Source organism: Alosa sapidissima, chromosome 16 (genome assembly GCF_018492685.1).
Source record: "Alosa sapidissima isolate fAloSap1 chromosome 16, fAloSap1.pri, whole genome shotgun sequence".
NCBI lineage: Eukaryota > Metazoa > Chordata > Actinopteri > Clupeiformes > Clupeidae > Alosa > Alosa sapidissima.
This window is the reverse complement of record NC_055972.1, coordinates 1,787,347-1,814,824: the sequence shown is the minus strand read 5'-3', so window position 1 is coordinate 1,814,824 and position 27,478 is coordinate 1,787,347. Positions and strand designations below refer to the sequence as shown.

The window sequence follows — 27,478 nt, the reverse complement described above, 5'->3', positions numbered from 1 at the left end:
CTCTCATCGCTCTCTCTCTCTCTCTCTCTCTCTCTCATCGCTCTCTCTCTCTCTCCCTCTCTCTCTCTCATCGCTCTCTCTCTCTCTCTCCCTCTCTCTCTCTCTCTCTCTCTCTCATCGCTCTCTCTCTCTCTCCCTCTCTCTCTCTCTCTCATCGCTCTCTCTCTCTCTCCCTCTCTCTCTCTCTCTCTCTCTCTCTCATCGCACTGCAGGGCTTCGCTTGTCTCAGCCGGCTTCTGCTCGTGAGTCTACTCAAGCGAGCTGAGGAGGTATTAGGAGGCGGTTTGGCACACAGGGAGAGCTTTACACGGCAGCAGCAGCCAAAGACAGGTATTTGGAGAGCTTTGTGTGTGTGTGTGTGTGTGTGTACGCCTACGTTCTGGCCTGCTTTCAGGATGGAGGCCCTGAGGTGGGCGTCGGGGGTGAGAGGCGGAGGCGCCTGGTGAGCCGTGAGCACAAAAACTCCCTTTGATTTCCCCTGAACCTGTTTAAGCAAAAGGAGCCACCAGGGCAGCTGGAGAGCTGCTGGGGCCAGAACAGTGAGCTGTAGCACCCTCTGGTGGGGCATCAGAGGAATGCGGCCAGCCCTGCAGACTGCTACATGGGCAGTATGGTTGCCATTTCTGCAACCTTAAAGTGCAATACCGACTTACTGGTCCCGTCTAGAAATGAAAACAGAACATGGTTTAGAAAGATGTAAACATATTTATTTAAGTACTATCAGGCCACCAGTACATTCCTATGAAGCCAATCTATCATAGCACACCATCATTGCTTACATGTTTAAATACTTAATATATTATAAATAAACTCGTAGATATGGAAAATAAATAATTCACTTTTAGAGTGTTCTAATAAGTCACTTGGTGTCTGAGGATGACAGTGCCAGCATCGCTACGGCAACCGGCGGCCTCTGCAGCCAGGGCACCAGCGCTACGTTTCATGCAGTGGACGGGTGACGTCACTCAGGGTGCTACCGTGACGACGACCCGGGTCACATCTCTGTCTCAGCCAATAGGCTGTCCCCCAGGCCTGAGGTGAGCAGGACCACATGCCGGCCGGACGAGCCTGGAGAGGTTACAGCCAGAGACAGCAGGTGGACATCTGAGACGCGCAGGACAGAGGAGGACCAAGGTCCACCACAAAACAAAAACATCAAACCAAAGGAGGAGGGGGAGGGGGGGGAGTAAAGTGGAGTGTCACTCTTAGCTTAGCAAACATTTCTTATCCACAGCCTTCTAGAGACAACAGTATTGCAGTGTCACTTTTTGAAAGTGCTTTTTTTTCCATAGCTGAAAAGCTAAAAAAAGTTTGACATGATAAAAATACCTCCAAGGTTCTTATTAATAATAATAATAAAAAAAAGTGCTTTTAGAGTCAGCCAATATTTTATCTTTGAATACATAATATTATTCAGCCACCAGACAGACTATTTATATTCTTGGTCTGCGGACGAGGATGTTCTCTCTATAAACATCTGTTGCTAAGCTATCGCTAAGACAACAACTCAACTTTACTGGGCACAAGACAAAGACAATTCCACGGCCTCTACGCCTATAGCTGCCCGCTACAAGCCAAGCCATCACACGGAGAGGGGGAGAGGGGGAGAAAGAGGAAGAGAGAGAGTGAGAGGGGGAGAGAGAAGGAGGTAGAGGGGTGTTGAGGGCCCGAGACGTCCCTGCTGATGCTTGTTCATCTTTCAGGAGCTGAGCTACTGGAGAGCCTCTGAACTGGACGACTCAGGAACAAGTCACGCCGAGCGAGAGAAGAAAGGAAAGAGGAAAGGAGGGAGAGAGAGAAAGATAGAGGGAGGTGGAGGGACTGATAATGAGAGGGGGAGGAAGGAGAAGAAAGAGAGAGAAGGAATAAAATTGTGAGAGAGAAGGAGAGAAGGAGGGAAGGAGAGAGGGAGGGAAGGAGAGAGAGAGAAGGAGGGAAGGAGAGAAGGAGAGAAGGAGAGAGAGAGGAGAGAGAGAGAGAAGGAGAGAAGGAGAGAAGGAGGGAAGGAGAGAAGGAGAGAGAGAGAAGGAGAGAAGGAGGGAAGGAGAGAAGGAGAGAGAGAGAAGGAGAGAGAGAGAGAAGGAGGGAAGGAGAGAAGGAGAGAGAGAGAAGGAGGGAAGGAGAGAGAGAGAGAGAGAAGGAGAGAAGCTCACTCAGCAGCGGAACTCTTGGTTAGCCGCTGGTTGGCCGCTGGTTGGCCGCTCTAGCCCTTACTGCTGTGGGGGATCCAGGCGCTCTTCTCCAGGGGAGCGTGGGGAGCGTCTGCACACGCCTCCGCTTCCTTGTCCTCCTCCTCCTCCCCCTCCCCCTCTGAGAGCAGGTCGGAGATCTGCTGCTGAAGCTCCGGGCTGATGGCGTTCTCCGCCAGCACCAGCACGCGCAGACACGTCGGGTAGTTCTCCACCATGTCCAGGAAGATCTAGCACAGAGGAACACACACAGCAGAACCAGGCTGGGACGCGGAACACACACACACACACACAGCAGAACCAGGCTGGGACGCGGAACACACACACACACACACAGCAGAACACGCAGAACGCATCTCGGGATGGGTTGGGTTCCCTCTTACAGTGCTAGGCTTGTTCGTCAACGATCAAACTTGTTTGGGAAAAGAAAACCGGGGACACAGTTCTACACAGTACACACCAAGGAGACAAACAACTTTAACTACAGGCCTGTACACACACTCTGAATATAAACAACTTTAACTACAGGCATGTACACACACTCTGAATATCAACAACTTTATCTACAGGCCTGTACACACACTCTGAATATCAACAACTTTAACTACAGGCCTGTACACACACTCTGAATATAAACAACTTTAACTACAGGCCTGTACACACACTCTGAATATAAACAACTTTAACTACAGGCCTGTACACACACTCTGAATATCAATAACTTTATCTACAGGCATGTACACACATTGTGAATATAAAATTAACTTAAGTGTTACTTAAAAAGGTTGTTGTCAGCCTAGAGTTTCTGGAAACTGAAGCATACTGTAATTGACTGAGTACTGAGGTAGATTAAAGTGGGTATTATGTCGGGTTACAGAGGATCCTGACAGTGCTGCTTTACTGTAATGTAGGCCTCCAGTCCCTGAGGAACACCTGAACACTTACTCCAGTCCCTGAGGAACACCTGAACACCTACTCCAGTCCCTGAGGAACACCTGAACACCTGGACACCTACTCCAGTCCCTGAGGAACACCTGAACACCTACTCCAGTCCCTGAGGAACACCTGAACACCTGGACACCTACTCCAGTCCCTGAGGAACACCTGAACACTTACTCCAGTCCCTGAGGAACACCTGAACACCTACTCCAGTCCCTGAGGAACACCTGAACACCTGGACACCTACTCCAGTCCCTGAGGAACACCTGAACACCTGGACACCTACTCCAGTCCCTGAGGAACACCTGAACACCTACTCCAGTCCCTGAGGAATACCTGAACACTTACTCGGGGGATCTGGAGAACACAAGTGTTTGTCTGGGGGGGGGGGGGTCTGGAACTCCTGTCACTGTCTAACAGCCTCATGCTCCTAGCAAAGCAGAGTGTGTGTGTGTGTGAGAGACACATGGCTTTGAAATTCAAAGACAGTTGCCATATGTGTGGGTGTGGGTGTGTGTTAGATAGAAAGAGAAATAAAGAAAGTGTGTGTGTGTGTATTATGCACATATTAAGTACACACTCAATGAGCTTCAAGGTTGCAGTTGGACAGCAGAGCTGACGCTGAGGAGAAAAGGAACGCGTGCAGCAGAGGGGCGGGGCCATGGCCATGTTCTGCCTCTAAAGTGGAGCGGCCAAAGATCAAGCAGGCGCTCATGGCCCACAGTCTACCACACACACACACACACGCACGCACGCGCGCACGCACGCACACACTCCCATCCGCCCCTCACATGAAAACTGTTCTGTAGAGGAGCGAACCGATTCCATGATGAGCTTGTCAAGAGACGCTTGGCCCTCCAACTGCCCTGGAATGGGTGTGGGGAGAGCCTAGGAGAGCAACAGTGACCCCTGGTGGACGGCAGGGGAAGTGGTGGTGCGTGTGTGAGATCAAAGCGCTCACTAATGATGGAAGCCTTTGCCTGGGGGCATGTGAGATGGTAATATGGATTCTCAGGGGGCGTGGGAGCTCCTGCCATATTGTAGAACAGCCGTGGGAGGTGAGGCTATTTATGGAGCCTGTGAGGAAGAGAGAGAGAGAGAGTGAGAGAGAGTGTGAGAGAGAGAGAGAGAGAGAGGGGAGGGTGGAAGAAGAGAGGAGAAAGAGAGGAGGGAGGGAGGAGAGAGAGAGGAGAGGAGAAAAAGAGGAGAGAGAGGAAGGAGAGGAGAGAGAGAGGAGAGGAGAAAAAGAGGAGAGAGAGAGGGTGGAGAGAGAGGAAGGAGAGGAGAGAGAGAGGAGAGGAGAAAAAGAGGAGAGAGAGAGGGTGGAGAGAGAGGAAGGAGAGGAGAGAGAGAGGAGAGGAGAAAAAGAGGAGAGAGAGAGGGTGGAGAGACAAGGAGAGAGGGAGGAAGAAGAGAGAGAGAGAGAGAGAAGCGCTGCGACTCTTACTGATCCTCCAGCTCTAGATGTTTCTCCTCCAGCTCTAGATCCTCCAGCTCTAGATGTTTCTCCTCCAGCTCTAGATCCTCCAGCTCTAGATCCTCCAGCTCTAGATGTTTCTCCTCCAGCTCTAGATCCTCCAGCTCTAGATGTTTCTCCTCCAGCTCTAGATGTTTCTCCTCCAGCTCTAGATCCTCCAGCTCTAGATGTTTCTCCTCCAGCTCTAGATCCTCCAGCTCTAGATGTTTCTCCTCCAGCTCTAGATCCTCCAGCTCTAGATGTTTCTCCTCCAGCTCTAGATCCTCCAGCTCTAGATGTTTCTCTCGCACGTATCTGCATAGATGACTCTAATGCACGCCTGTTCAGATAACGCCGCCATCGCGGAGCGCAACAAATACTGCTCTCATGACACACCTGAGAGCTGCAGAGACCACATTCATCCATGACACACCTGAGAGCTGCAGAGACCACATTCATCCATGACACACCTGAGAGCTGCAGAGACCACATTCATCCATGAAACACCTGAGACCTGCAGAGACCACATTCATCCATGACACACCTGAGAGCTGCAGAGACCACATTCATCCATGACATTCCAGAGGCATATAATCTATGGGTGTTTAAAAATGCAGCCAGTGACTGTCCATATAATCTATGGGTGTTTAAAAATGCAGCCAGTGACTGTCCATATAATCTATGGGTGTTTAAAAATGCAGCCAGTGACTCTGTCCATATAAGCTATGGGTGTTTAAAAATGTCCATGTGCAGAGCTAGGGACAGAGCTGGAGGATATTGTGATGTCACTCACCTGCGCTGACTGGTTGGTAAGTCCGGTCCCTTCCAAATCCAGGACTTCCAGAGTTCTACTGGACGCCACAGCAACCGCCAGCATGCCTGCGATCTGGTCGCCTGGAGACCAAAAGGCAATCAGTGGAAGAAACAGCTTAGAGGCTGAGCACTGTGTGAGTGTGTGTGAGGGTGTGTGTGTATGTATGTATGTGTGTGTGTGGTGATGCACCATCTTCGCAATCAGTGAGAAATGTGGCTCACACATCTGATTTGATCTGATTTGTATAAGCATGTAACCCGCTAACTGATCTGTATTAGCATGTAACCCGCTAACTGTTCTATATTAGCATGTAACCCGCTAACTGATCTGCATTAGCATGTAACCCGCTAACTGATCTGCATTAGCATGTAACCCGCTAACTGATCTGCATTAGCATGTAACCCGCTAACTGATTTGTATTAGCATGTAACCCGCTAACTGCTTAGAAACTGATTTGTTCCTGATGTGTTCCTGCTTTGTTCCTGGCAGCCGCAGTTCTTCCTCTGTGAGGTCTCACGCGGTGAACCCAAAACATTCTCGGCACTCAATGGAGCTCTATAAATAAAACCGAATTGAGCTGAGCTCTCTGAGGCAGTCTGCGTTCTCCGAGGTGACTCAGTGCTACAGAGAGAAATCGATGCTGCTCACAGCACGCCTCAATCTGCTGCAGCTGCACAACTGCTTCAGATTTCCTTCATGCTGCGCTGCCCGTTTGACAGGGGTCAACAGAACGGCTCAGGCGTGAGCAAAGGGGGGGGGGGGGGGGGGGGGGGCAGTGGACCTAAGAAACACTCAATCAATCAATCAATCAATCAGACTTGAGCAGAGTAGCAATAAACAGTCCCTCCAGAAACGTATCTAAAAAATTGCGATGGAAGTTGCAGTTTTTTTAGGTGTGTTGCAAAGAAATTGCGAGAGGAAGTGAAAATCGCAAAAATAGTTGTTTATATAATTCTACATATATACACTAAGGGTAGTTCAATACTCATGTCAGCAACACATCTGCTGTCCCTGACATGCGTGACATTTAGTACACGTTTAGGTCTAAACGACCCAAGCAGCACACGTTAACGCTTTTCCTGTGCGCATCTTCTCCCTCACACACTTTCTCTCTGTCAGCTTTTCTCTCTCTCTCTTTCTCTCTCTTTCTCCCTCTTCTCCCCCTCACACTCCCCCTTTCTCACACTCTCTCTCTCTTTCTCTCTCTCTCTCTGACCTTGTCTGTGCCTCTCCTCGTTCCTCACTGACATGTTCTCTCTGGAGAGCGGGGTCTGTTGGTTGCTACGCAGACATGTCTGAAGTGGCACCACTGTAGACAGCCATCCGAGTGGGCATCCACCCGCCAACGTCCACAGGAACCAGACATGGGGCCCAGACACAGACACCGCAGCACCACAGGAACCACGCATGGGGCCCAGACACAAGCACCACAGGAACCACGCATGGGGCCCAGACACAAGCACCACAGGAACCACGCATGGTAGTGCTGGGCGGTATGACCAAAAATGTATATCACAGTATTTTTCAAAATTCTTACGGTTTCACGGTATATGACGCTATTTTTTTTTCCATGCATAATCAGATGTTCACAGCATTTTCTACAGGTTGGGAGAGGAATTGCTGCAGTACATTGAGTAAGGATGGTCTATTTTACTGTCATGATGTAGAATAACTCCACACTGACTAGTGATAATGCAGTTTTGCATGGCGCCAGAAAATTATGCTGTTTACAAAGAGCCACTCATGATTCTAATGAAGAACCTAATCAGAATGCAAAGACAATTGCAGTCAAAATACATAACTTTTACTGTGCAAATTTCACAAACATTTTGTATAAAACCAATACAAAAAGTAGTGCAACTTGCAATAATTATACTTTTTTGAAAATTATACAATTTAAAATAAAACCTCTCTGCTAATATGCTTAGGCCCTACTCTGTCAAATAGGCCTATCAGAAACATGCCTTATTGTTATTGTGTGGTTTACATGACGTTAGTGGTAGGCTAACGTTAACTTCATGTGGATGTGGATGTCTTGTTAGCCTGCCATAAGCTTCGGTTCGGTTCGCTAGGCAAAACATTAACAAAAAAGTTTGTTTTGGTTCACTGATGACAGTCAGGATCATTTCTAACTAGCCAGCTAGTATTGCTCAGTGCATGTCTATAACATGCTTGACTTGCTACCTGGATAATTTCAGCGAATATTCTTAAGGTGAGATGAATGATAAGAACATTAAACTTCACTGTGTTCGGTGGGTTGCTAACTAACGTCACCTACTAGCCAGCTAGTTACAGCTGTTAAACAATCTCAATAGAATTTTCGTGACGGTAAATCCCTTTCAATGCAGTATCCCTTAACGTTTTTTCTTAACTAAAGAAACAATTTAAGGTATTCTGTGCAACACCCTTAAATAAACCCCTTACCTAAGGAGAAATTAAGCCTTAAGGGTCATACTTCAGGGGAAAAACTGTGTTTACCCTCACTATGCCTCGCATTGGCACCATGCGTGCGTGTGAAGAAAGTCCTGTCTGAAACACTGTCGCGCAGCGCAGCGTTCCAAACGCTGTGTAATCAAATACACCGGTATGGCGGTATATTAAAAATTCATATCATAACGAAAATATACACCGGTATACGGTGTGAACCGGTATACCGCCCAGCACTAACGCATGGGGCCCAGACACAAGCACCACAGGAACCACGCATGAGGCCCAGACACAAGCACCACAGGAACCACACATGAGGCCCAGACACAAGCACCACAGGAACCACACATGAGGCCCAGACACGGACTGCCTGCAATACAGCACTACTCCTGTCTGTCTGCCTGCAATACAGCACTACTCCTGTCTGTCTGCCTGCAATACAGCACTACTCCTGTCTGTCTGCCTGCAATACAGCACTACCTACTCCTGCCTGTCTGTCTGCAATACAGTACTACTCCTGTCTATCTGTCTGTCTGTCTGCAATACAGTACTACTCCTGCCTGTCTGTCTGCAATACAGTACTACTCCTGTCTGTCTGTCTGTGTCTGCAATACAGTACTACTCCTGTCTGTCTGTCTGTCTGCAATACATTACTATTCCTGCCTGCCTTTCTGCGTTGGACAAGCCCTACCAAGCCACAGCTCCTTCTGTACACAATGGAAAGCTGATACTAGTACCACACACAGCAAGTGTCTCCCCACAGAAGACCAGTCCTATTAGGCCATGAGGTCGTTCTCACACACACACACCTGTCAGTGACTCAGCCTAGCATAGAGTTTCACACCTGCCTCTCCCCTTACATTATACATTAGGCCTGCGTGTCGGTGTTCCACATTCTGAGACTCTCAGTGTGCTTATCTGACACTCCACTCACTCCATAGCCCTCGTCTACATCCATGCCCACGGCACAATATCCACCTTAAACAGTGTATGGATTCAGACAGACTCATGACTCATGACACCAGAGGTGCGTTCAAATTCCTTGAACAGATGCAGACGTTTGTGGCGAACATGTTTGTCTGAACAGATCAATTGGAACGATTTCATAACAACATTCCATCATAACGGTAACTCTCCATCCAACCCCCAACATGTGGGCAGAGAGCAGGGCATCCAGCAGGGCATCCAACCCCCAACATGTGGGCAGAGAGCAGGGCATCCAGCCCCCAACATGTGGGCAGAGAGCAGGGCATCCAGCAGGGCATCCAACCCCCAACATGTGGGCAGAGAGCAGGGCATCCAGCAGGGCATCCAACCCCCAACATGTGGGCAGAGAGCAGGGCATCCAGCAGGGCATCCAACCCCCAACATGTGGGCATCCAGCAGGGCATCCAACCCCCAACATGTGGGCAGAGAGCAGGGCATCCAGCAGGGCATCCAACCCCCAACATGTGGGCATCCAGCAGGGCATCCAACCCCCAACATGTGGGCAGAGAGCAGGGCATCCAGCAGGGCATCCAACCCCCAACATGTGGGCAGAGAGCAGGGCAAGCAGAGAGCAGGGCAAACAGAGAGTAGGGGGCAAACAGAGAACAGGGCAAGCAGAGAGCAGGGCAAACAGAGAGTAGGGGGCAAACAGAGAGTAGGGGGCAAACAGAGAACAGGGCAAACAGAGAGTAGAGAGCAGAGAGTAGGGGGCAAACAGAGAGTAGGGCAAATGTTTGCAAATGTTCACCTGTGTTTGCCAATCGCAACGCACCCAGAGACTTTCTAATGAGGAGACACAGCACTCAAAAAATCCTCCATAGAAATGCATGGGGCTAGTTTGTAACGCCAATATGGCCGGATGCGGGCCAGATGTGGGCCTCACATGGGCCAGATGCGGCTGTCGGGCCCTGCTCTGGGGCGCCCTCTGCTGGTCTGTGTGTGTGTGACTCACCCAGCGGGTTGTAGTCGAGGTTGAGGACGCGGAGCTGGGAGCTGTGGGCCACTGCGACGGCCAGTCGTGCCCAGGCCTTGGTGCTGATGGCCGGGTTGGCACTCAGGGTCAACTCCCGCAGCCCTGTAGAGTCAAACAGCAAACAATCCATAATCAGATTCACACCTCTACACCAGGAGTCTCAAACACCCAGCCCGCGTCCGGCCCAATTCCGGCCCGCCACGTATGTCAAAATAATAATGTAATCCGGCCCTTGAGGCTATTTTTAATTTCGACAAACAACGATACTGATTAAAATAGACGATAGTTCCAAGTATGGTGACAAATCTCATTTGTACTCTGCTCCACTATGTGCTAGACATCCAGAGCTTGATTCAAACCCAAAATCGCTGCGCAAAGTTTTCAGGAAATACTTGTATTACACGTGAGAAACACAAAGACGTGCATTTGTAATGACATGGAAGCGATGCAGGCCATAGTTTTGCACAAATTGAAGCAGAAATAGGCCTACACCTAATGTTGAAAAACGTTCACGTGTGATGAAGTCTTAGGTAGGATATGTTATTCACCTATTCTGATTCTGAAGGAGAATATCCTTTTGGAGATTATGATCGATCGTCTATTGACAGTGATAGTCACAGTGCGTCTGTGAATGGAGGTGCGTCTTTGCGTGTATACGACGGTGTCCACTAAGCATTACATTACATTTAGCAGACACTTCTTGACCGAAGTGACTTACATATGTCAGCTATATTACAAGGGATCACATTGTCCCCGGAGCAACTTGGGTTAAGTGCCTTGCTCAAGGGCACAACGGTTGAAGCCGGGAATTGAACCGACAACTTTCAGGCTACTGCACACTAGCCCAGCTCCTTAACCACTACACTACCACCACCCTACAGGCTACTGCACACTAGCCCAGCTCCTTAACCACTACACTAGCCCAGCTCCTTAACCACTACACTAGCCCAGCTCCTTAACCACTACACTACCACCACCCTACAGGCTACTGCACGCTAGCCCAGCTCCTTAACCACTACACTACCACCACCCTACAGGCTACTGCACGCTAGCCCAGCTCCTTAACCACTACACTACCACCACTAAGCATACCATGCTTATTTCGACCCTCTGCCCAACATAGCTTGGAGGTTGCAGTGGTAATCATGATGATAGTGTCTGTAATGGACGTGGTACAGACAGCAGGGCTAGTAGAAATAGGGCTCTGAAGAACTACAAAGTCACCCGCAATATAATGCGAACTTCTGGGTACTCAGATTACCCGCGATAGGAACTGATTTGACCAGAATACTTTATTGTAGGCCTTGTGGTTTAGTAACAGATTACTAAACCATATACATCTTAGGTGTTTTCCTGTTAATTTGTTATGTGGGTAATATGAAAAAAGGAAAGTAAACCTGCTCAAATATGTTCATCCAGTATTTACTGAAATGTGCATAATTTGAGGTGCTTGCCATCCAGTGATTAGTACATTTACCCCCTTCATAAACTTTTGTTTATACTCAAAGATTTTGACATTTACAGTAGGACTTTATCTCTGACCACTTTCATGGCCTTTTGAAATTTTGATATAAAAATCCAATGGTGTTGCTTTCTTAACCCTGACGCCTAGTTTGCCAGGTTCAAAAAAGTTATGAGAGGAAAATATTTTTATTTGGTGTGAAACACACACATACCCGTTTTTATGCTTTTTGTTTGTTTTATAATTTGTATTAATATTTATTTTATCATTATTTTATTTATAAGCTAAGGTTGCTAGCACAGGTGTCTAAAACTAGATAAAAAACACTTGCACTTTCTGTTTGCAGTTTTGTGTGGTATTTAAAAAAAAGAACATTGCATTTTCAGAAATAGCCGGCCCTCCAATCAGATGACGTTGGCAGAAGTGGCCCCCAGCTCATTTGAGTTTGAGACCCCTGCTCTACACCATCAGATACACACCTGTACACCATCAGATACACACCTCTACACCATCAGATACACACTTGTACACTATCACACTTGTACACTATCAGATACACACCTGTATTGCACACCTTTGGGCAGCCTGGTTAGCACTTCGGACCTGTAACCGGAGGGTTGCCGGTTCGAACCCCGACCAGCAGGCACGGCTGAAGTGCCCTTGAGCAAGGCACCTAACCCCTCACTGCTCCCCGAGCGCTGCTGTTGATGCAGGCAGCTCACTGCGCCGGGATTAGTCAGGCCAATAAAAAGGCTTGTGTAGTTCTGTTTGACTTTCTTTCTTACTTAGGTCAAACAGAACTACACAAGCCTTTTTATTGGCCTGACTTTGCACTAGTATTTTATTGACTGTCTATGCACAATTTCAACCAAATTTTGCTGCTCTTATTTTTTTCATTATTATATGTGCCCTCTTATTTACTTACTTTTTTGTTTACTTGAATGTTATGTTTGTCTGTGGACTTAAATTGGTAAAATATGTCTTGTCTTCACCGTGGGATAGTGAGAAACGTAATTTCGATCTCTTTGTATGTCTGGAACATGTGAAGAAATTGACAATAAAGCTGACTTTGACTTTGACTTTGATTAGTGTGTGCTTCACCTCACTATGTGTACACTGTGTGCTGTGTGTGTTTCACTAATTCACGGATTGAGATAAATGCAGAGACCAAATTTCCCTCAAGGGATCAAAAGAGTATATATACTTATACTTAAACTGTAAACCATCAGATACACACCTGTACACTATCAGATACACACTTGTACACTTCCAATCAATTATTAGATACACACTTCTCTAACACACTAACAGCTGCTGGGGAGGGGGAGGGGGCTGTAAGAGCGTGTGAAACAGCCTAAAAAAAGCAACATGTTCAAGGCTTGTGATGTAGTTGATGAATATGGTGTGTGTGTGAGTGAGTGAGTTGAGTGAATGAGTGAGAGTGTGTGAGTGTGTATGTGTGCGCTACCAGATTTGGCTCCATCTGGGGGCAGCATGCCGCAGATCAGCCGCACGGCCTCGTCTCCCAGCATGCAATCTCCCAGGTCCAGCGACACCAGGGACGGGTGAGTGCACAGCGCCGTGTTCAGAGACACCAAGCCTGCGTCCAGGAGGGGGCTACCGTGCAGGCTGCGCGTCACACAAACACACACAGAGGAACAAACAAAAAACATTTATTTTTAAATATGTTCTCAGCGGAGTCCTGGTGTCCCACTTATGCTCAAATAGATCCTCCTCCTGGCCACGTGGTTCCACTTCACTGAGCTAATGATTAAATAATTGAAAGCGCTCATGGTTTTGGTCTAGACATGGCAATTAGCCCATTATCACAGAGGGACAATCATCCATCTCTCTGGAGACCGGGCGACAACGTGGTTGTTAACTCTCCTCTCGTGTGGAGAGGCAGTCAAGTGAGGTTGTCTCCTTCTCCGTTCACACACGTCTGTCAGGATAGCACCCTCCTACATCATTAGGCTAAATGTCATGTCAGAGTTGCGGCATTTTCAAATCCTTGTGCAAATATGGTGACCTAGTCTGAGCAGCTTTCATTGGTATTGTGCCTGTATGGGCGAATAAAAACTAACATCACAGTAATTAATCAAAATACTTACAAGAGTGTTTGGATCGATCTATTGGCCTTGAGTGCGTCTGCCAACTGCTTCGTCCGAGTGATGCTGGACACCACGCCGAGGTTGAGGTTGAGCTGCGCCAGGGAATGGGACTCGGCCACTCCGCGACACACCCGCCCGAAGTCCCGGTCGGAAAACTGACAGCCTCTCACAGATAGCAGTCGCACGGTGTTTTCCTTGAGACTGTCGCAGATATCCTTCACCTCGGCCCCAGACAGAGTCTCTCCCGTTATTTGGATGGAGCCTGGTAGCATGTTTGCAATCGTCCTAGCTGGCCTGACTGATAGCTAGGTTAACGTGATAGGTAAACCGACGATAAATGAAGAAACATTATTAAAACACGCAAAATATTGCTGATGTTTTAAGGTGGCTATTCAAACTATCACTTCCCATCAGCTAAGAGGGCAACACAAATAACAAACTAACGTTAGCAAACCAATTATCCAACACGTTAGCGGTCCTTGGCGTTAACGTTACATCAGTTTAGTTATGGATAACTTGCGCTAACGTTACATTTCAACCTGAAGCAAACCTTAACACGTCGGGACAAAAGGAGAGCAATCCCCGTAAGATAACGGTCTCTGTTAATTGAGATAAAACATTCGCATTTCTGTAGTATTCTAACGCTGTTGCAAGTCCCAGCTACATTTTCAAAGTTGCGTCAGTGAAACATTCCTCTTCTGGCTCGATTCCCTGACATCAGCACCAGTAAATTCTAAGCAGCGCGGCGAGACAGCTAGCTAACGTTAACTAGCCATGAATTAGCCAAACAAAGATTATATTAGCAGATTATAATCAGACCAATCCGAAGCCCAGCTACACCCACCAAGAATTAACCTAGTTCGGCAAATACTTTATCCTCGGTCCTTTAAAAATCCGCTCTTCTCCGTAATTGGTACAGCAGGCGGTCAGTGTACTTGACATGCTTGGATTTCCAGGGCAGGCTTTGCGGCACTGAAGCAAAGATGATCGTTTGTTTTCTTCAGTTGCAGGTGTAGGTTACTATGGAGACCCTGTGCATTATAGAGCCTCCTGTTCGCACACTGATATCCGTCGATATCTTCACGAAATGCTCACGTTTCAGCGCACGTGTAGTAACGACAGCGGTGGCTGGATGACATTATTGTAGTGCGTCTTTTCCACGTCAGGAGGTAGACACACTGAGCCAAGAGCTATGGATGTAACAAGTGAACAGTATGGTTGTGTGTATGGTGTGCGATCCCGTATGATTCATTTGGTCTGGCAGTACGGTTTCAGATATTTAATCTCTTGTCAGAATTAGGCGTTTAGCTCTAGCCTAGGCCTACTGTAAATTACTGTAATTTGTAGAGGTAGGCCTAGTCTCCAAAAGCTTGTTATTTATTATAGGCTATATATACTATGACATAAAGGTGTTGTAGAGAACTCTTTTTAAAAAGATTCCAACACTCAAAAACGTTAGCAAATACACTCCCATAGACCCCTCAAACTCTGTGGGGGAGTCCTCCGAGGCTGCTGCTAGTCTTTGGGGGAAAGGAGACAGCCTGCTCCCGTGAGTGTGCCCCGCGACTCGTTCTCCAGTTGCAGATCTCCCCGTGTCCTTGACTGCATAGCTGTCCCTAGGGAGCAGAGGTGAAATACAAGCCGTGGGTACACCAGACCGTGTGCTACAAAAGCCCCTTTGTCAGATGTGCACAGAGGCACATTGTACAGTGCTACAGCTTCGTTCAACTCCAGATCAACCCTTTGGGTTTACCACATACAGATAAAGACAACACAGCGGGCTACCCCAGCAGGTTGGATCATTATGAAATATATGGATCATAAGTGGCGCATGCACAGGCAGAGGTCCTGAGTGGCAATCACAAGGCTGCTGCACCTCATAATTGATTTGTTTCCTAAAATGTGGTGCGATCCAGGGCTGCTTGGCTAATTGGATGACTACATGAATGGCAGTAGCCTAATGAGGCTCTGCCATGAGGAAATGAAAGGCTTTCTGCAGGTATTCAGCAGCGACTTGCTAGAGAGCCAGCTCGCATCATTCAGTAAGCTCACCTATCTGCGCTATCAAATGAACGAGCAGAACCTGCACACCCAATAGGCCTACCTCTATTCATTTAAAGCAAGACCAAAGAGTTTTTTGTACCTAAAAATAATGTTTTCAAAATTATTTCAGTGGTTCATCAACTCGTAACAGGGTGAATGGCACTTCTGCATTCGCTTCGCGGGCCTCTATTGGATATAACTGCACTATGCAAGTTTGCCAGATCGGGTGGCGGATCTGTAGTTCGATGGAATGAGACATAAAAAACTACAAAATTGACTTGCTTCTGATGTCGCAATACGCAATAAGTTCTATTACAAGGTAAATCAGCAATCATTTATTTTTTGATTTCATTATTACATGTTCTCCATTTCCTCATCTCTGTACAATAGACCCTATAAATAAGTAAGTAAATAAAATGCTCACGACAGCAGAACCGAGAGGGCATGCCCCCAGTCTATCTGGAAAAAAAACAGTCTTCCACATTAAAACATTAACATGAGAATAGATCATAACATGAGAATACAGGTCAGCGTGTGAGATTGCCCTCCGCTGTAGCCCTGTGTGAGCAGATGGCACCTTTCAACCATTAGAACAACAGACACATTATTATCCACACTGAACCAGGCCAGAGACACATTATCATCCACACTGAACCAGGCCAGAGACACATTATCATCCATACTGAACCAGGCCAAAGACACATTAGGAAATATGCTCAATGAAACACAAAGGCGTACTACACATGTAACATCATGGTGCAAAGCAACATAAAGCATGTTGGATATCTGGATGGTGCAAAGCAACATAAAGCATGTTGGGACATCTGGATGGTGCAAAGCAACATAAAGCATGTTGGATATCTGGATGGTGCAAAGCAACATAAAGCATGTTGGATATCTGGATGGTGCAAAGCAACATAAAGCATGTTGGGACATCTGGATGGTGTCTGATCACTGCAGATAGACAGTCCGACAGTCAGCTCTGCTTCTGCTTCTTAAGTCATCCATTCAGAGGGGAGGAGGAGGTAGGAGAGAAAAGACAAGAGAGAGGAGGAGGGAGAAAAACGGAAAAAAAGAGGAAGAAAGGAGGAGAAAAGGAGAGAGAGGAGGAGGAAAGGAGAGAGAGGAGGAGGAAAGGAAACAATGCATACAAACAAATAACGCCTCTCTCTGAATGCCTTAGGTCTGGTATCCTCATAGCCCCCAACACACACAAGACACCTTACTTCATCTTAATGAAGTACAATTATGAAATGGATCCCCCACTCCATGCGTAGCAAACGTTTAGACAAGGAATGCATGTGCTCTTGAGTCCAGGATGTCCACACTGAGAGGAATTGTATGGATTCTGGCCTGTGGCCTTTGTGATGTTATGTATGCGAGGGATTCTGGCCTGTGGCCTTTGTGATGTTATGTGTGTGAGGGATTCTGGCCTGTGGCCTTTGTGATGTTATGTATGCGAGGGTATGTTAGTATTAATACAGCAGACACCAAATAAGATGCGTTTCCCAGGGCAGGGGGGGGGGGGGGGGGGGGGGCGTAGTGTTTGGGTTGGATCTCTGGTTCAATGGTGGTGAGGTCCTGTAGGGGAGGCATCCTGAGCCCGAGGCGTAACGCAGGACTACAGCAAGCCCCGGTCACTTCAGTTCCGTTTGCATGAGACTGTGAGCAACGCAACACATGAATCATAATGGGCAGCATCTCCTGGAGCCAGACGCAAGTGTCACAGAGAGGGAGCATCTTTATATGACCCCCCCCATCCCTCTGGTGTGTGTAGGTGTGTATGTGTGTGTGTGTGCGTGCGTGTGTGTTTGTGTGTGCATGTGTATGCAAGGTCACTGAGTGTGCATTGCACCAGCAGCTAGGCCCTTGACGGTGGCGTTCATCACCGTGACGATGTCAGGCAGATCTCTGGCCACCCTCTGGATGGGCGGGAAGTTGGGTCCTTCCAACGTGTCCAGGATACCTGGGGAGGACGGCACACAGACATACATGGATCACGATAACTCACACACCATGATAATCACACACACACACACACACACACACACCATGATAATCACACACACACACACACACACCATGATAATCACACACTCACAAACACACACACACCATGATAATCACACACACACACTCACACACACACACATACACGATAATTACTCACACACTCTCTCTCACACACACACCATGATAATCACACACACACACACAATGGTAATTACACAGCTATTTAAAAAACCCAAATCTCAAAGGGATGCCACACACACTGCAGAGACACACACACACACACACACACAGCAATTAAGACCTGCATAAAATGAACTGAAAGCCTGGTGCTCGTTTATGAAAGGTCTCACTAATGGGTCTCACTAATGTGTTCCGACTAGTGTTCCGACTAGTCTACACAATCATCACCAATCTGCTCAAGTGGGGAATTCAGAGCTCTACATTTGACTGATTACATACTGAACACAACATGTTGTGTTCATGTAGATGGGTCACATCTCCACGAACACAACATCTACATGAACACAGCATTTACACCACGAACACAGCATCTACACAAACACAACATCTACACGAACCCAGCATGTGGCCCATCTACACGAACACAACATGTGGCCCATCTACACGAACACAGCATCTACACGGACACAACATCTACACGAACACAACATCTACACAAACACAACATCTACACAAACACAACATCTACACGAACACAACATATGGCCCATCTACACGAACACAACATCTACACGAACACAACATTGACACGAATACAGCATCTCCACCACGAACACAGCATCTACACAAACACAACATCTACATGAACCCAGCATGTGGCCCATCTACACGAACACAACATGTGGCCCATCTACACGAACACAACATCTACACGAACACAGCATCTACACGAACACAGCATGTGGCCCATCTATACGAACACAACAGGTCTGGCCCATCTATACGAACACAACATGTGGCCCATCTATACGAACACAGCATGTGGGCCATCTATACGAACACAGCATGTGGCCCATCTATACGAACACAACAGGTCTGGTCCATCTATACGAACACAGCATGGGGCCCATCTATACGAACACAGCATGTGGGCCATCTATACGAACACAGCATGTGGCCCATCTATACGAACACAGCATGTGGGCCATCTATACGAACACAGCAGGTCTGGTCCATCTATACGAACACAGCAGGTTTGGTCCATCTACATCCTCACCACCTCAGCCAAACAGCAGTACCATCCAGAACCTCCATCTAGACCCTCAGGATCTGGTCTGCTTAGACCTACACTCCCTACATGCTGTAGTATCTAGACCCTCAGGATCTGGTCTGCTTAGACCTACACTCCCTACATGCTGTAGTATCTAGACCCTCAGGATCTGGTCTGCTTAGACCTACACTCCCTACAATATGCTGTAGCATCTAGACCTATTTTATTCAGTCTATAATCTAGACCAAGGGCCAGAGGTACTCAGAGCTTTAAGCCATGTTTAGATCCAGAGGTATCTACACCAGGACCAACCTGAAATACCTACAGCATCTACAACTGGATCCTCATCAACCTGGACAACATACAACTGGACCGCCTACACCTGAAAAACATCCAGACCAGGGATTTTCAATCAGTGATCTGCTGCCTACTAGTGGTCTGTGGAGGCATTGCTGTTGGTCCCAGACCATGCACTAAATAATGTACTTTTTTCCCCTATAGGGGATCACTATGTCTTATTCAGTGGTGTCCCTCAGGGTGCTGGTCCCTGGGCTGACGTGGATCTGGACGCCCCGGGCTCCCCCGCTCACCCTCTACGATGTTGTGGTAGGCGAAGTGCAGGTAGAGCAGGAAGAGCATGTGGAGGGCAGCCAGGGATCCGCACAGGATGAGGCGCGGGGTGTGGCCCACCGTGCGAGAGATCAACACCGCCACCTGCAGGGAGGGAGGACACAGCACACGCTTTTTGCTTTGGAGATCTGCTTTTTATATAACAATGACGATCATTAGTAATGATATTACTGTAATTTATGAATCTATCTATTTATGTTTATCTATGCATACCCATCAAAGTTACCACAGACACAGAATCAACACTGCCACTAAAACAGATTGTAGATGGTCTAAGGCCAAACACAAAGGCCACTGACCCACCGCCAGGCCCGATTCTGAAGTTTTCAGTACATTTACATGGAGTGCTTTTGGCTTCTTTTTTAGTTATACTCTTAGCTCTCTGAAGCAAATCTAACCCAGTGCTAGAGGACCCTTCCTGCTTACCTAACCCTGAGGAAGAGGCCTAACCCTGAGGAAGAGGCCTAACCCTGAGGAAGAGGCCTAAGGGAAATCACAATAAAAGAGTGTGTGTGTGTGTGTGTGTGTGTTGTGCCCTACTCACCATGCGCAGCGTGGACAGTCCTCCGATGATGAGCCAGAGGAGGTAGAACAGGGAGTGGAAGTGGACGCTGTAGGTGACGAACAGGACCACACAGTGGCTGAAGAGTCCGTAGCCCTGAGGACGCAAAACTGGACAGTCAGAGACATCGCAGCCCTGAGGACGCAAAACTGGACAGTCAGAGACATCATAGCCCTGAGGACGCAAAACTGGACTGCTGATGCCACAGCTCATGTAGTGTAATGGAATCCTGCAGAAAGAGAGAGAGAGAGAGAGAGAGAGAGAGAGAGAGAGAGAGAGAGAGACACTCACCAGTAGAGAGAGAGAGAGAGAGAGACAGACACTCACCAGTAGAGAGAGAGAGAGAGACACTCACCAGTAGAGAGAGAGACACTCACCAGTAGAGAGAGAGAGAGAGAGAGAGAGAGAGAGAGAGAGAGAGGCAGAGACACACTCATCAGTAGAGAGAGAGAGAGAGGCAGAGACACACTCACCAATAGAGAGAGAGAGAAAGAGAGAGGCAGACACACACACTCACCAGTAGAGAGAGAGAGAGAAAGAGAGAGAGAGAGGCAGACACAGGGACACAGGGAGGGAGAGAGAGAGAGAGAGAGAGAAAGAAAGAGAGGCAGAGACACACTCACCAGTAGAGAGAGAGAGAGAGAGAGAAAGAGAGAGGCAGACACCCACTCACCAGGAGAGAGAGAGAAAAAGAGAGAGAGAGAGAGAGAAAAAGAGAGAGAGAGAGAGAGAAAAAGAGAGAGAGAGAGAGGCAGACACACACTCACCAGTAGAGAGAGAGAGAGAGAGAGAGAGAGGCAGACACACACTCACCAGTAGAGAGAGAGAGAGAGGCAGACACACACTCACCAGTAGAGAGAGCATCTGCAGCATGGTGATCTGGGCGTTGCACAGGTAGGCCAGGAAGTAGATGAATGCCGACACGCCGAGCCAGTAGCCGAAGCAGGTGCCAATGGCTGTGCCCATGAGGGTGCCCTCTCTCTGGGTCAGGAGCAGACACACACACACACGGTCAACAGGAGAACACACAACGCGTAGACATGCTGGCAGAGCTCTCATAAGAAGCCATCACACAGCAGGTATCAGATGCTGGCTGAGCTTCATAAGAAGCCATCACACAGCAGGTATCAGTGACTGTGCCCAGGAGAGGATCCTCTCGATGCTTCAGAACAAAACCAAGACAGATGGTCACTATGTTTTGAAAAGGAATAACAAAAGAACAACAGTGCTGTGTCTATGCAGTGACCCCTCCCTTCCCCAGTGCACACAACAGTAAGAGCTAATGGATGCTACAACATTTCAGAGCCACACTGTTGCATTGGCTCATGTACCACTGACACACTGCTAAGCCATCAGGTCATATCTTCTGCAGCCTGTGGTAACTGCTCATTAACACCAGTAGAGGGAGCTTTTGCAACAAGGTGATCTGTGTATCAACACAAGCCAACCCAACATAATCATAGTTAAAGAAACTTTACACAACCTAAACATGATAAAGAACCAGCGAAAGTCTCTGGTATGTTGACACTGTATAGAGGATTTACTGTGGATGGCCTTCACCTTCACAACGTGCTGTACTGGGATAACACTAGGAGTATACTACACACAACACTAGTATACTACACATAACACTAGGAGAAAGCACTGATAGGCCTACACAAGCTGAAATAGTTTCAAAAAGTGTCCCGTTCTTAGTTTAACTTACCCTACCATAACTTGGAGTTTGCTATTTCTGTTATTTGGATCCAATGAGTGAGACCAAAGTAAGCGTTCAAAATAAAACTTTAGGCTACTGTTTGTTTGTTTGCATGTTCTCCTGATAACGTGAGTGGAATGGATTTAATGTGGACGCGAACATAAAAAGACGCAGAGTGGCTACATGATACAGTGCACATTTTGCGGTGAAAATGTTCTGCCTTTTAAAATCAGGTGTAGCCTAATCCGAATCGTAGTTAAAACCATCAATTAGACAACAGAATTAGTAGGGTACCAGTTTTGTTTCATTGTACCAGGCCTACTGTATGTCAGACTTGGATGAAGCCGGGAAGGATTAAACACACGGTTTCCACACCGCGGTAATCAACAGTGATAATCATGATATTTGAAATGAAAACGGTAATTGTTATCGTCAACATTTTTATCGCGGTTTACCATTATACCGGTAATCGTTACATCCCTAACTAGGAGTATACTACCCATCACTAGTATACTACCCATCACTAGTATACTACACATAACACTAGTATACTACACATAACACTAGGAGTATACTACACATAACACTACATAACACTAGGAGTATACTACACATAGTATAGTTGCTGTGTCAGAATGCCATTTTCCCCTCTTGTCAATGTACTTAAGTATGGAACACAACTACACAACACCTAGACAAACACCTCCTCAGCAGCACGTCAGGTACTAGGTCAGGTGGTCATCTTCCGTGGTCAGGTAAGTCTGTCACACGATGACCATGTGTGACTGATATTTTCAGTCTGGTGCCAGATATCATGGAAAAACATCTGCAGTATGTAGCACTGCTGCATAAAGGCTAACCAAGGACAGGTGGTCATCTCCTAAACACTGAACCCAGCTCATAAAGGCTAACCAAGGACAGGTGGTCATCTTCTATGGACCTAAACACTGAACACACTCTCATAAAGGCTAACCAAGGACAGGTGGTCATCTCCTGTGGACCTAAACACTAAACACAGGCTCTTTCAGCATCACTCATCATGTCCAAGTGACAGGTGGGACAGGTGTGACAGGTGTGACTAGTGAGACTACTGTGACTACTGTGACAGGTGGGACAAGTGGGATAGGTGGGACAGGTGGGACTAATAGGACAGGTGTGACTAGTGAGACAGGTGTGACTACTGTGACAGGTGGGACAGGTGGGACTAATAGGACAGGTGTGACTAGTGAGACAGGTGTGACTACTGTGACAGGTGGGACTAATGGGACAGGTGTGACTACTGTGACAGGTGGGACAGGTGGGACTACTGTGACAGGTGTGACTAGTGAGACAGGTGTGACTACTGTGACAGGTGTGACTACTGTGACAGGTGGGACTAGTGGGACAGGTGTGACAGGTGTGACTAATAGGACAGGTGGGACTAGTGTGACAGGTGGGACAGGTGTGACAGGTGGGACTAGTGGGACAGGTGTGACTAATAGGACAGGTGTGACAGGTGGGACAGGTGGGACTAGTGGGACAGGTGGGACTAATAGGACAGGTGGGACAGGTGGGACAGGAGGGACTAATGGGACAGGTGGGACTAGTGGGACAGGTGGGACTAATAGGACAGGTGGGACAGGTGGGACAGGAGGTTCTCACAATGACGGTGCCGGACGTCTTCATGCCGTGCAGCAGGATGGCCACCAGAGTGAAGACCAGCATCATGGGACCGTACAGCTCCCCCGCCACTTTCTGCACACACACACACACACACACACACACGACCGTACACACACACACACACACACACACACACACACACACGACCGTACACACACACACACACACACACGACCGTACACACACACACACACACGACCGTACAGACACACACACACACACGACCGTACCGACACATACACACACAACCATACAGACACACACACGACCGTACAGACACACACACGCACACACGCACACACGACCGTACAGACACACACACACACGACCGTACAGACACACACACACACACACACACACACACACACACACACACACACACACGACCATACAGACACACACACACACACACACACACACACACACACACGACCGTACCGACACACACACACACACACACACACAACCAGGGTTATCTACATGAGCACCACCACTGCACAGAAAGGAATTACAGTATAGCCTGAGAAACACAAATGATCAGTGTTAATCACACGGTAGCACTGAACAGTAATAATGATCAGTGTTAATCACACAGAAGAACTGAACAGTAATAATGATCAGTGTTAATCACACGGTAGCACCGAACAGTAATAATGATCAGTGTTAATCACACAGTAGCACAGAACAGTAATAATGATCAGTGTTAATCACACAGTAGGACTGAACAGTAATAATGATCAGTGTTAATCACACAGGTAGGACTGAACAGTAATAATAATCAGTGTTAATCACACAGTAGCACTGAACAGTAATAATGCACTGAACAGTAATAATAAGTGTTAATCACACGGTAGGACTGAACAGTAATAATGCACTGAACAGTAATAATGATCAGTGTTAATCACACAGTAGGACTGAACAGCAGGATATTACATAATAATGTTTGACAACTACAGGAGTACAACTGCACTGACTATCATAAACATCCCAACAACTACAGCAGTGTTTCCCATACATTGACTTATTTGTGGCGGCCCACCACAATATCAACATTGACCACCACACAATGATTTTCCAGGTTGTACTAAATTGTACTGAAATCTGGTTAGCATCATAACCACGCTGCGCTAATTTGTTAAAAACTGTTGCATTCAAGTTAATTCTACAAACCAACCACCACAAATGGAATTCAATTCTGTGGGAAACACTGTACTGAAAATCATGGACAAATCCTGAACAATGTTATTACATAAAGATATCACATGTTCAGTCACTCTGACTAGATTATAGTTCTAACAGACAATCTTGATACTCCACAACCCAGCAAATAGTCAACACAAACCCTCACCTGAGGGAAGTTGATCATTCGAATAGGAATCAACGACTCAATCAGCCTATGGAGAGCAGAGGAAAGAGTCAGGCCTGGGTTAACATACTAACACATGCAAATGAACATTATATACACACACTACATCACACGTAACAATAACATCATCACTCTTCAACTGCAGATAACAGCAAAGCTTTGGAGTATCTGATTCTGACCCGTCTTATTACATTACATTACATTTAGCAGACACTTCTTGACCGAAGTGACTTACATATGTCAGCTATATTACAAGGGATCACATTGTCCCCGGAGCAACTTGGGGTTAAGTGCCTTGCTCAAGGGCACAACGGTGGAAGCCGGGAATTGAACCGACAACTTTCAGGCTACTGCACGCTAGCCCAGCTCCTTAACCACTACACTACCACCGCCCACCGTCTTATACTACTACTACTCTACTACTACTACTACCCTGTCACATGACTATGAAGTCATCCCTCCGCATTCACAAACGCATCTCACCTGTTGCGGACTTGAATGGGCTCCACATCAAAGTAGGGTCTGAGGATGTCTATGTTGGCGTACAGGTTGAAGGCCTTGGAGGCCTGGCGCTTCCCTGCTCTCCACACCTGTGTAGAACAACACACACACCAGTGGAGGACTGATCAGCAACACACACGCCAGTGGAGGTGTGGTAACTCTGAGGCTTTCAAGAACTCTCAACTCGTTGGGTTGGTTTTGTCGAGAACAGTAAAAACTGAGAACAGTAAAACCACTCGTTGGGTTGGTTTTGTCGCCTCTCTGAGAACAGTAAAATCACACAGAAACCTCTCCATGACCCTGGCTGGGATTGGAAAAGGGTTCCTCAGGACTGATTCCGCAGAACGCTGGGATTGGAAAAGGGTTCCTCAGGACTGATTCCTCAGAACGCTGGGATTGGAAAATGGTTCTTCAGGACTGATTGCTCAGAACTCACTCAGAACAAGTCAGGTGAGCGCTCTTCAGCAGATACTTCACCTTGTCCCATAAAAAGGCACATCTCTCATTTGGTGCTTTTGTCTTTTAGGTAGGTTTACCTTGCTAGATTTAAACTAAAACTCCAAAAACTCCAAAAGCACCAAAGAATGCCCATGGCAGTAGAGAGCACTTTGTATGAAAGTGGCCTGTGTAGTATTTCCACATGCGTACTCTCTTGACATCCCCATCCTGTACTATATGATGGTCTAAGGGCTTTTTTTCATTCACTCCCTCACTCTCCACCTAAAGCTGGTGTGTGGTGAGCGTTCTGGGCCATAATGGAGGAGGGTGATACACATGGGTGGTGGTTAGGCCTTGATAAAGCACTATATAAATGCAATGTGTTGTTGTTGTTGTTGTTTTAAGGGGGGGTTACTCTCCTATGTTGTTGTTATACACCAGCCCTATACACCATTGCATAATGTGTTGTTGTTGTTGTTGTTGTTGTTGAGCCCTCACCTCGTCGGCCACCTGTCTCCCCAGCTGCCCCTTGAGCCCCTTCATGCCCAGGAACTCGCCGTCTTCGCCCGTGTCCTCCTCTGTGGCCTCCGCCTCCTGCGCCACCTCCTCCTCCTCCTTCATGCGCTGGTGCATCTCCCCCATGTCCTCAAAGCTGGAGCCTGACGTGTCGTCCATGTTCTCCATGTCGATCACCGCAGAGCCTGTTCCCTATGGAGCAGGCCAGTCAGGTACACATCACTCCATGTCCCACAGCAAAGGAGTTTTGGTGCAGCACCACGTGTGACATAACAGAGGATCAGCACATTTTACATACAACATGTATAAGTATAAGTATATATACTCTTTTGAGTCCCGTGAGGATTGAAACACACACACACAGCACACAGTGTACACACAGTGAGGTGAAGCACACACTAATCCCGGCGCAGTGAGCTGCCTGCATCAACAGCGGCGCTCGGGGAGCAGTGAGGGGTTAGGTGCCTTGCTCAAGGGCACTTCAGCCGTACCTCGGGATTCGAACCGGCAACCCTCCGGTTACAGGTCCGAAGTGCTAACCAGTAGGCCACGGCTGCCCAACATGCATCCCCTATCCCACCATAGAAAAACACATCACTTCAGAACGCACGACTGGAAACAACATCATTTGTCAGTTAACACACACCACACAACAAACGGATGACTATTCAACAAGCATGGGCACCTACTGGAGCAGAGCGCAATCAGCCGGGCAAACAAGAGGTCTGATCAGAGTAACTGTAATTTGATGATCTTTCCCCATTTAGGAGGGGGCTCCTTTGGAACCCGATATGCAAGGTACTTTCAGATGTCTTAATCCAGTTTGAAAATGTGCATCAGTATACATCTTTTGAGTTGTCAGCATATTCTGGCAGTTCTAATCAACTCATCATATGTACGAGTGAGCCATCGTGGACTACACACCAAACTAGAGTAATGTTATCATTTACAAATAGCAAGGCAATTGGATGATACGTCATCGACACAGCATAGCTAGCTAGCCAGCTAGCAACCCTTAGGATTTAGCCTAAGCTGAACACTGAGATTTCACAATGTAAAATGGCATAACAATGTAAAATTGTGGTGTACGATTATACAATGTGCTGAATTGTGCTTCATTACAGACACGATCAAAGCAAGCACAATGAATCATGATAACGTTAGCTTACCTGGATGAGGTTGTCATCAAAACCGCCCCATGGTTCCGTGTTCGTGTTTTTGTTTCCTTCCGACGCCGACATCTTCTCAAACTGTAGACCTCTTTATTTGACAGGTGAATAACTACAATTGATGTATGTTCTAGTCACTGAACAAATAGTTTACCATATTGTAATGAAATTAGCTCGGTGTAACAAGCATTCCGATCTTTCTAGTAAGCATACAAGACTGCTCCACCAAAGTACTATGCGTGGCTAGGTGACGTTGAACAGGGAAAGTCTCGCGATAGAAAAACACAACACCG

At 47.3% G+C, this 27,478-nt stretch overlaps 2 protein-coding genes and 1 long non-coding RNA gene across 9 annotated transcripts; 1 reads left to right on the top strand and 2 right to left on the bottom strand.

The window, feature by feature from the left end:
- Positions 1–685: 685 nt before the first annotated feature.
- On the bottom strand, positions 686–15,188 carry lrrc73 (leucine rich repeat containing 73). Of its 5 annotated transcripts, none has more exons than XR_006023309.1 (6): positions 13,359–15,174; positions 12,716–12,876; positions 9,765–9,887; positions 5,378–5,478; positions 2,154–2,419; positions 686–1,104 (listed from the first exon to the last, which is right to left on the bottom strand). XR_006023309.1 is itself a non-coding variant. In XM_042065715.1 (6 exons), the coding sequence occupies exons 1-6, from the start codon at positions 13,628–13,630 to the stop codon at positions 995–997; spliced, it is 972 nt and encodes a 323-aa protein (XP_041921649.1). In that variant the 5' UTR covers positions 13,631–15,176; the 3' UTR covers positions 686–994. The 5 variants fall into 5 exon arrangements, 3 of the variants coding, with proteins under 3 accessions (XP_041921649.1, XP_041921650.1, XP_041921651.1); XR_006023310.1 differs by having other exon boundaries at positions 686–1,068; XM_042065715.1 differs by having other exon boundaries at positions 2,215–2,419; positions 13,359–15,176.
- A 533-nt stretch (positions 15,189–15,721) lies between these two features.
- On the bottom strand, positions 15,722–27,468 carry yipf3 (Yip1 domain family, member 3). 2 transcript variants are annotated; one of them, XM_042065713.1, is made up of 9 exons: positions 27,186–27,468; positions 25,999–26,208; positions 25,045–25,151; positions 24,544–24,589; positions 23,175–23,267; positions 20,687–20,818; positions 19,820–19,933; positions 19,236–19,359; positions 15,722–17,367 (listed from the first exon to the last, which is right to left on the bottom strand). In XM_042065713.1, exons 1-9 carry the CDS (start codon positions 27,255–27,257, stop codon positions 17,237–17,239), a joined length of 1,029 nt encoding a protein of 342 aa, XP_041921647.1. In that variant the 5' UTR covers positions 27,258–27,468; the 3' UTR covers positions 15,722–17,236. The 2 variants fall into 2 exon arrangements, with proteins under 2 accessions (XP_041921647.1, XP_041921648.1); XM_042065714.1 differs by having other exon boundaries at positions 25,999–26,238; positions 27,182–27,252.
- Positions 22,335–23,285, top strand: LOC121685277. 2 transcript variants are annotated; one of them, XR_006023316.1, is made up of 5 exons: positions 22,335–22,402; positions 22,516–22,596; positions 22,687–22,830; positions 22,948–23,028; positions 23,146–23,285. It is a non-coding gene; the product is annotated as an uncharacterized LOC121685277 (long non-coding RNA). The 2 variants fall into 2 exon arrangements; XR_006023315.1 differs by having other exon boundaries at positions 22,948–23,158.
- Positions 27,469–27,478: the final 10 nt, after the last annotated feature.